The sequence below is a fragment of the Pteropus vampyrus genome, unplaced genomic scaffold, assembly GCF_000151845.1.
Source record: "Pteropus vampyrus isolate Shadow unplaced genomic scaffold, Pvam_2.0 Scaffold67, whole genome shotgun sequence".
In the NCBI taxonomy this organism is placed as follows: Eukaryota; Metazoa; Chordata; class Mammalia; order Chiroptera; family Pteropodidae; genus Pteropus; species Pteropus vampyrus.
Window position 1 is genome coordinate 5552100 of NW_011888848.1, and position 10952 is coordinate 5563051.

At 34.5% G+C, this 10952-nt stretch overlaps 1 protein-coding gene across 1 annotated transcript in view; it reads left to right on the top strand.

Moving 5' to 3' along the window:
- SLC9B2 (solute carrier family 9 member B2) overlaps window positions 1-9390 on the top strand; it is a 42664-nt gene extending 33274 nt beyond the window's left edge. The window contains exons 11-12 of the mRNA XM_011361503.2: window positions 3652-3788; window positions 7585-9390. Of these exons, the coding sequence (XP_011359805.1) occupies window positions 3652-3788; window positions 7585-7806 (359 nt within the window). The 3' untranslated portion in view covers window positions 7807-9390. The remainder of the gene's footprint in view (window positions 1-3651; window positions 3789-7584) is intronic.
- The last annotated feature ends 1562 nt before the right edge of the window (window positions 9391-10952 follow it).

Genomic DNA, 10952 nt, shown 5'->3' on the forward strand with positions numbered 1-10952 from the left:
AATAACTTTAAACAGTATTTTTTATAAAGATGAAATTGGCAACAACTTAAAGTTCCATCGGTAAAGAAATGCTTAAATAAACTATGGTATTTCTATACCATAGATTTCTATGCAGCAATACTAAAGTACATATCTAGATATATGTACTAATAGAAGATCTCTAAGTCACACTAGTGAATGAAAAATAACAAAATTTTTAACTATGAAATAAAACTAAGTATTACAAAATGTACACACCACGTATTCAGAAGTAGAAGTTCTCCTACAATTACTTTATAGGATTGTTTATAATTAACATCCATTTGCAAACCAACACTAAAGTACTCATATAATATTTTTAACTGTGTTAGAAATATCTTTATGCAACATTTTGCTCCATTCTAACTAACTTCTTATTTATAAATGTCATACAAATTAAGCCCACCTTGAGTCAAATTGACTCAAATTTCAAATTAGCAAAATTCTTAGAACTTGTAACTTTACATAATAAAAATATGTGTGTGTGCACACACATGTGTGTTTCTTTTAGGCAGAGGTTGAAAGAATTATTGCAGTTGCCTGGGACATCTTTCAGCCCCTTCTTTTTGGACTAATTGGAGCAGAGGTATCTGTTGCATCTCTTAGACCAGAAACTGTAGGTAAGAATATCAAAGTAGTACTTTTGCTAAAATCAACTCTTTTTTATATACAGCTGAAATATCTTTAGTAGGTATAGTTCAGTGTTTCTCATTGCCACATTATATAAAAGTTTAATAATGATTTAAATCTTTTAGAGTAGTTGGTTAGAAAATGATGTTCGTCAGTCTAAGACAGAAAATTTTATATCTTTAATATTGCTCCTTGTAAAAAAAAAGTAACACTGCTTAGTACTATCAAAAACTGCAGGCCTTAAAATTTTTTTCAAGAGTAAGAGTATTCATCTAGCCTTGTTCTGATCAAGAGCCAGAATTTTAAAGGTAACGAGTGAGTTCTATAATATGTACCCATGGAATAGAAATATCTGTTTATTCATTCATTCTTTTATCCATTTATGCATTCAAAAGCCATCATTTTAAAACTCTCTTGATTCACAGCACTGTATTTAAAGTTAATTCTCACATATATACTCAATATTTCCTCCTTTTCTCGCATCACGGTATTCTCCATCCATCCTAGGGATCCTATCCCCTGCCATCTCCTTCTGAATCTCACACATAGATTCTTCCCCTTTTCTCACACATCTTCAAATATACTTTTCAGTTGTCTCCTCTTCAGAATTTAAACAGACTCTAATCTCTCCTATCTTAAAATAATATCCTTCCATTCTAATATACGCTACAACATGGATGAACCTTGGGGACACTATACAAAATGAAATAAGCCAGTCACAAAAAGACTATTACTGTATGATTTCATTTTTATGAGTTATCCCAAATATTCAAATTAATAGAGAGAAAGAGTAGAATGGTGGTTGCCAGGGTTTGTGCGAAGGGGGAAATGGGGAGTTGTTGTTTAATTAAAACAGTTTCAGTTTTTACAAGATGAAATAGTTCTGAAGATCAGTTGCACAAAATTATGAATGTTTAACTCAATGCTATTGAACTGTACACTAAAAAATGGTTAAGATGGTAAATTTTATTATGTATATTTAACTACAATTAAAAATTATCCTTTCCATTTTACTTCCCCCTTCACCTACCACTCTACTCCTCCATTCCTCTTTCCAAACTTGTCCAAAGAGTAACCAGATCTCTCTTTTCCATTTCAACTCTCATTCTTTTGTTTAATACATTTCAGTCTAGCTTCTGCCCCATCACACCACCAGCCCCGCTCTGACCAAGGTTATATGCTAAATCCCCTGAATAGCTCTCTATCTATATTTTATTTGATCTCTCAGCAACACTTGATGCTATTGACCTCTTTAAAACACTTTTTACATTGGATTCTGAAAATTCATATTTTCCAGTGCCTTTCAATTCCTTCTTTCCACTATATGTGGCTTAAATGCTGCTCTTTATCTAACTTTCTTCCAAAGCCTATATACTACTAACTCTACATCATATCTCTGAGTTCATCTATATTCAGTGGCTTTGATTATAAACTACATACTTCTAAAATCTTTATCTCTAAATCAATATATCCAGTTGCTAATTGAACATCACCACTTATAAGTCCCACAAAACTTCAGACTTAGTGTATCGAAAGCTTCCTCATCATCCTCTCCCCAAACTTTTGATGTTCCCTCCTAGGAATGGTATCATCTCTTGTATCTTGTACTTCAGGCAACAAGATACAAGAAAATCTATCAACCTGGGAGAAATATCTGTCAACAAAGAGCCACAGAACTTTTCTATAAAGAAACCATGTTGCAGATTCACAATAGATCCTCCAACAGTGTCTATCTGGTGTTTTACAACCTTTTGAACTTGAGAAAGTTATTTATCCTTTCTGAATTTCATTTTTTTCAACTGTGAAATGAGAAAAATTACTCCACAGGTTATAAAGATTAAGTAAAGCAATGCACTTAAGGCTTAATGTAGAACATGTTACAGAGTAAACACTTAACAACTATTACTTTTTAAAAATTCACCTATTACTTAGCAGTCACCTTAGCTTAGCCTTTCTCAGATTCAGTAGCCTGCCGTGGCCCTTGTCACAATTCTTTATTTTGCTAATCAGGATAAACTTATATCTATCAGTAAAGGATTTTAAAGGACCGAATGAAGTGCTGTACATGTGAACCAGGGTAATGGGCAGTGAGTGTATACACCCAATATGGTGAAACAGATGTATACTGTCAGTGTCTATTTTGATTGATCAGTGCCCAACCAGCTCTATTCTGACTGGCCGATTGTCTTCATACTGCCTGTTAATTTTTTTTTTCTTTTTAATTTTTTTAGGTGAGTCAACCCTTGGTTGACCTCACAAATTGTAAGGACCTTGTTATCTTACAATCCCTTATTTTTTATTTTTTATGCCAACAGCACCTAGTCTTCCTAGGTGGTCTCCCATCCAAGTAATAACCAGGCCCGACCCTGTTTAGCACCCTATTCAGCACCCTGTGGCATGGCCATACACTAAATACTTTAAATATCACCTTTAGTCTTATACTCTGTAAAGAATTCTCAACCATTTTGATGAAAATACTATTTTTTTCTTCTTCTTACTCTCTTACCAGTATGTTTATACTACACTTACCTTATAGTACATTAATTTGTTGTTTGTGTTTCTGTCTTCCTCTGACTTTGAAATTCATAGAGGCAAAATCTGTACATTATATTTTTTATGTACCCAGAATCTAGTCCAAATCCTGTCATGCGTAGTTATCATTTAATAAATTCTTGTTGAGTAAACACATGGAAGTGTAGTTTTTGCTATAAAGCATAAGAGAAGTAACACTCAATTCTCCATTGTAGAAATTCCAATATATTTAGTTAATTTCTCATTTTAATCTAGTAATTGTGGATAACAACATTCACTTTTAAACAAATGGTTTGATTGAGCTTTAATATTGATGTTTTGATAAATTATGCCTAACCATTGTTGTCTTTTAAACTATTTAATAGATTTAGATTATTCTGTTGATAGTATTTTGAACTAATAACCATGAGATTCAATTCCTCCTCTCCCCCCACTATTTCATTATGTCTAAAAATTAAATATTTTTTACAGGCCTTTGCGTTGCCACCCTGGGCATTGCAGTATTGATACGAATTTTGACTACATTTCTGATGGTGTGTTTTGCTGGTTTTAACATAAAGGAAAAGATATTTATTTCTTTTGCATGGCTTCCGAAGGCCACAGTCCAGGTAATGATGGATAGCATTTTATGATGGGTAGGGTGGTTTATCATTTTAACTCTGACTTCTGTATGATACCTTGAAATTTTACATAAGAGGGTTTATTCAAATTTGGTGAAAATAAGTCATTGAAATTTGATTTATGAAAAGCATTTATACTAATCTACACTTTAAAAGTTTTATTTTGGTAAAGTGATTCTTTAAATATGAGAGGGCATTTAAATTTGTTTAGCTCACAACAAAAATTCCAATAAATTCCTACACTACTAGAAAACAGTAGTAGCAGAAGGAAAGAGTTTGAATTTTTATCAGTAAGAGCATTCTGAATTCCCCCAGAGAGGTATTTGTTAATTCTTTTCATTTCACTCTCTTCCAAGAAGAGAGTGAAAGAGAAATAGCATGGCCCATCTTGGTATTTGGAGATACTTCAGGGTCAATGTGAATTGATGACCAGTTATGCTGGACCATAGTCTTTATATAGAAAGTAGAAAGATTTGATGACAAGCAACTCAGAAAATGCTTTACTGATTTCCTAAATTATTAGTTGATATTAAAATTTTCAAACTAGCTGAACCTCCCGTCAAATGTCTCAATCACATGACCCAAAATTTGTGCACGCTAATGAACAAGGCACTAACATATCGGTGCTTGAAATAATTGACCACAAACTTGGTAGACTGCCTATAATTGCTAATTAAATTAGAACTGTTACATTATGATTTGTTGCAAATGTAATATATTCCAGACAAATTATAGCAAATGAGATTTAGCTGTTCCATCCCTGATTATTTTGCAATTATTTAAGTAGGCAAGTTTCTATTTCATGAAATGAAAATCAAATGTTCTCAATTTAGGAAGCTTTGGGGATGTATATGCTCTGTAACTACATGCCAAATTTTGCATGGCTGTGGGCTTGGGCATTATTCCAGAGAAGTTTTTTTTTTTTCCATTAGACTTTTGAAAATGTCTGAGACATAATAGCTAAAAATACTGTTAGATTAACATAGTCCCATAAGTGGAATAGTTTCTCTCTCATAGTATCTTTAGCCTTCACGTTACTTTTAGTAACTTTAGTAAGTAAAATATAAAAATAATCACTCTAGTAGCTTTGATATGAAAGATTTGTTTCTAAACTTTCCTGCTGTTAAAGCAAATTTTAAAATAAGGAGAAATTATCTAGGAAATGTTGAATAATATATGTTCTATGGAGCAAGTCTTGTATAAAATTTTCTTTTTTCACCTTTTGTCACTGTACAAGAAACAAGACTTCTTATGTGTTTTTTTCTATATTAGTTGTTTTTAAAACTTTTATTGTTCAGGCAATATTATAAGAAATATTTTTTTCAAGTAAATTTTAATTGAGGTGTAACAAACACTTAGAAGAGAACACAAGTCATGACTACACTGCTCGATGAGTCATAAAGGAAACCAGGACAAGAAATAGATTCTCCTGCATCCGAATTGCTGCACTAATGCCCTCTCCCAGTCAATAACATAAAAGGAACCATTTTCTTGACTTCCACCCACATCAACAAAGTTGCTTGTTTTTAAACTTTATATACATACCATCTTGTTATTAATTAAGCAATATATAAATATTTGTTAATTCTTATATAATGAAGTGAATGCTGTTACCCACAATTACTAAAATTACTACATGACTCTTATATGCTTTGTGGTTCTATCTTTTCTATTCTTTCCATAACACACATTTAGATAAAAGTAAATGACTGAATCAATAGTTTCCAATTACTTTTTGAGCAATGTAATTTTTCTTCTGTTCATTCTTCTTCGCAGCTAGTAATTATTTAAGATAAAGAAACATATTACACCAGTTAAAAACTTTGGCTTTAGGATCAGGAAGGCCAAGTTTCAGACCTCAACTTGATTCTTATTATCTGCATGACTCTAAAACAATTACTCAGTCTTTTTGAACTTCATCACTAAAATGTGAATGTTTCCTTTTATCCAACTTGTTAGTATTAGTACATAATATAAATAAGTAAAATTAATACTGAGCATCTCTCTCTGGGTGTTTTCTCACATTTATAGTCTAATTTATTTAATTTTCCTTTTTTATTAAAAATTATTGAAGAAATATATTTTAAATCACAACTCAGCATACATACAAACCCCCAAACATACACACACGTACACATACACACACGACAGAAATTGAAAGAGAAATTATACAGTCAACACTTCAACAACACAAGGGTTAGAGGCACTGACCTCTATCCAGTCGAAAATCCACATATAACTTTTGATTCCCCCAAAACGCAGTCATCCCTCAGTATCAAAGGGCATTGGTTCTGTGACCCGCTGTGGGTACCAAAATCCGAGGAACGGTGCATACAGCCCTCTGCATCCACAGATTCTCAACTGGAAAATACTGTTTTTGATCCATAGTTGGTTGAATCTACAGATGCGAAACCTGGAGATATGAAGGGCCACTGTATATTTACTGAAAAAAAAATGCATTTATAAGTAGACCCATGCAGTTCAAACCCATGTTGTTCAAGGGTCAGCTGTACATCATAATATGTGCAGTTCTTGCCAAGAATTCATGAAATGTTGAATTAGCAATGGTACTAGATAACCTGCAATAACAAAGAACCCTTAATACAGGGACCAAATTAGATAGATTGTTGTATTTCTCACCAGCAGTCCAGCATGGGAATTCCAGAGCTAGCAGGGTGACCACTATCCTCAGCATGTACCTTTCATCCATAAGTCCAATTCTCATTATTTCTCATCTAGTGGGAAGAGGGGAAAGAATAAGGTACAAGTATCCATTTCTTTTCAGGGAACAACTTACAAGTAGCACATGATACTTCCACTGACCTCTCAGCGTCCAGAACTTAGATACACAGCTTCTTGTTGCAAAGAAGACTGAGAAAAAAAAAATCTCTGTCTGTACAAATATGTGATCAGCTTAAACTCAGGAGTTCTATTATAGAAAGGAAAAAGGATATTCAGATATTTGTGGACAATTAGTAGTCTTTGCCACTGTGTCTCGTGCACACTGATATTTTTTCTTCTGTTTCACTGTCCTAGAAGATAACATTGTCGTGTTCTGTGGAACAAAGGGATTGATTCATATGTTATTTTCCCATGTGTACTAATATTGCCTTTTGCCTCTAAAGGAAAAATGAGACTTTTTGTAAGACTTTCCAGTGGATAAACTTTAAATGAAACATTTCACCAACTCCTGAGGCAAAGAGTTAACCAAATATCTAATATGATTAACTTCAAGTTATGAAGTTAATCATATGCCACTTTTCAAGTTTCATGATGTTTAACAATTGGTTTAGACTTTGAAGCAATACATATTCTTAAGTTTTTTTTTTTAAAAAAACTTCACAGTAAATATCAGTACATTTTTTTCAGTAAGTATCACTTTATTTTTCATCTTGTTCTTTCTTAATTCCAAATTCCTAAAGATAAATAAATGAGATGACCAACAACTCTCATCTTTACTCAGGAGAAATTTAGTATATAGAATCATGTTATAGTTAATATAATGAGCCTGTGTTTGCCTTATATTTTGAAATATATTTGCCTGATATTGTTGTAAACTCATATTATGCAAATAAGTACATATGAATCATCATTCTTTTCCCATGCGAGGGCAGGAAGAGTTTTCAAACAATAAAAACCAAGTTCAGTATACTTTAAAAGAAGACTAATAGAACTTTCTTAGTTGAACAGAAGAACAAGTAATGCGTTTTTGCAAATGATAAAATAATTCACCTTTTTTCTATGTGCTTGTCTTGTTTCCAACTTTACCCTTAAACTGTTATAGGCTGCAATAGGATCTGTGGCTTTGGATACAGCAAGATCACATGGAGAGAAACAGTTAGAAGAATATGGAATGGATGTGTTGACAGTAGCATTTTTGGCCATCCTCATAACAGCCCCAATTGGAAGTCTACTGATTGGTTTGCTGGGCCCCAAGCTTCTCCAGAAAGCTGAACATCAAAATGAAGATGAAGAAGTTCAAGGAGAGACTTCTATACAAGTTTAGAGGTGAAAAGAGAGAATGCAAATTATGATTAGAAAGCTGTTAACAGAGGCTATTTTTATCAAGATGGATATTGAGATATGTAATGTTTAAGCTAAAAATGTAATAGAACCAAAAGTGTGGCTGTTTCTTCAAACAGCATTTTTATCCATTGCCCTTTCCATGTGGATGATAATATTCTACATCTCCAACCTGATATCTCTGTTGTTTTTTTTTTTTTTCCAAACACCTCTTTACCATATATCTTAATTTTATAGGGACACATACACTTCAATGTACTACCACAATTTAAAAATTAACATGGTAAAGACCAATAATCCTGTTCAGCTTGCTCTGACTTATTGTCACAGCTTCGTGGTTATTGGTCACCTAGCCTCCCATGCCATGAGTTGGTTTTGGCTCCTCGTTTCTTTATTTTGTTTTTAAATACCGTAATGCAATCCCTCACCAATTTCTACCCTCACTTTCCCTGCTAATTTGCCTCTTCTCCATTTCTACTCCTCTCATTGTAACTGATTGATCCCACCAAAATTTTAAAGTATACAAAATATCTTCATTGGTTCTTCCTCTTGCACCTATCCAGATGACAAAAGACCTTATCCTATCTCCTAGCTGATTACACAGAGTCTCTCATTTAAGTAGCCCATCTGAGTTTGCCTCCTCCTGAGGAGCGCTCTGTCCAGCCCTTTCTTATTTGTTTCTTGTGACCCACAGCTTCATGCTCTTCCTGTTCTTGAGGTGAGAGATAACTAAATTTCAAATCTATGTCAACTCATGAATATCATATTCATCAGGGTAAGGTTAGCTGCTATAATGAAGAAACAAAAAATACAATACTTAAAAGAAAATAGAAATGTATTTTTCATGAAACTGGCTGACCAGTTGATGCTGACAGAGTTACTCTACTCATGAGGTAACTCAGAGACCCACATCCTTTTGTCTGGAGGTTTTGCCATTCCCTAGCTTAGGACACAGGTTGAAGATGGATCTCTCCCATGTCTTGTTTCTAGCACTCAGGAAGAAGGAAAAAAGAAATTACAAGACAAGCAATTTATTTTCAAAGGACATGATGTGGAAGCGGTTCTACTGGTGATGACCACATCAGCTGTGAAAAGACTGAGAAACAGTCACATCCCTAGGAGGAAGGAAAGATCAGATTTGGGAGCCAGAGGTACCATCGTGTTGGGAATACCATCACTTAGTAGCATATTCTTGCATTTTAACAAGAGCTTCCTAAAGATAGTACCTTTAACCAAAAGAATGACTTCTGTGGCAGGAATTTCAGACATTGTGATGTGCCAGCAGAGATGATACTAGAAGAAAGACTTATCTGCATAGGTCACACTTTTTCTCACTCAACAGACCATCTCTGCTTTTGTGCATCACCCATAAGTTTTCTTTTACGCTAGGCCAACTACTGCCTGGTTGCTGGAATAATCATGTTCAAATATAATTTACAGTTTTCATCATGTCTTTTGTATACCTGAATCATTTATTACTTAATTGTTGTAGCCCATCTAAACTCTTTACTTAGGATTCAAAATTCTATCTGATCTTGAAGTAGATATTAAATATGTATTAAATGAATGGATTCTGAATATTTTCATCCCACCAAACTAATCTGCATAAAACCTGTCCCTTCCTCTCTTGTCATTCCTGCCCCTCCTACCATGACTTTTACCTCTATTCAAAACTAGCTTAATTTTTATTGAGCTAACATAATATGAAGCCATAACAGGCTTCATTTTTATGTCAGCCTGACTCTGGTTACTGTGATACTGTGTTCCCTTAGTGTGTATGTTCTCAATTTGGACTGGATAATTTATACCAAAGTTCAGATGGATGTTCCAAACTGAACTTCATTAGTTAGGTGCACCTGGGTGGTCGCACCATAAACTTAATGCTCATCTGATTCTCTACTCTCACAGGCTCTGAAACTAGAGTCATTCAACAAATATTCATTGAAAGCCTTTGGTGATCCAGACACATCATTAAGACTAATGTTTTTGTCCTTACGGATCTGACAGTCTGATAGGGGATATAGACAATTAAACAATAGACTGCAAAATAGTACAGTGCTATTAAACAGGAGATACAGGGGTGCTAGGGAGGTCATGGTAGGAGCGCCCAACCAATCCAGAGGGTGACACAGTTTAGACACAGCTTCAGAGAAAGAAGAGCCTTAGCTTGGGCGTGGGTGGAAATTAGGACTTAATCAGCAAAAGGCATATGAGATGGAAGGGTGTTGCAATTAGTACTGGTTCCCACGTTCACCAGTAGTTTTTCTCCAAGTTACAGACTTTGAAAACTTATACAAAAATACAGTTAGTATAAATAAATGAGAATGTTGTTATACATATTCAAAGCCCCAAAGAATTAGAAATTCACAAAGTGCAGAAATAATTGAAGAGCCCATTAAGCCACTGCCAATAGCCTGTTCCATCTTGCAGAGCACAAAAGTTCTTTCCTACCTCTCCTCAGTGGACAGCCACCATCTAAATCTCTAAGACTCTGTGCAGAATTAATCTCTCCAGGGCTCACCATGTGAAGTCTCAGGTTTGTCACCACCCTGTAAGTCAGAGCTCTTGACTTGGTTGGTGATCTCCAAGTTAATTTGATATGGAGTATTGACTCAGACCAACCAAACTTACCCCATCCCAACCACAGAAACAATTGTTTTACATTTGAGTCCCTGAAAGAAGAGTGTATACACCTTATACATATGTCTTTAGTCATAATCCTTTTTTTTTTTTTCAGTTTGTTTACAGTTTATCTTCTATTAGATCAGCTAATTGGGAGTGGGAGCCTTGTCTTGGTCATCTTTGAATCCTCAGCACCTTGTACAGGGCATGGAACACAGTAAGCATTTAGTAAATGTTTGTCAACTGAATCAATGAGGGAATCCTCTTCCAGAGTAGAAAACTCCCTGCCCCATAACAGTTCAGACCTTGGTCTGCTTAGTCTGACTTAGTCAGCTTAGGCTGCTGTAAAAAAATAAAATAAAATAAAAATACATAGACTGAGTGGCTTAAACAACAGACATGTATTTTCTCACAGTTCCAAAGGCTGAAAGTTCAACACGAGGGTGCCAGCATGATTGGGTTCTGATAAGGACTCTCTTCCTGGCTTTCTGATGGCCTCCTTCCCAC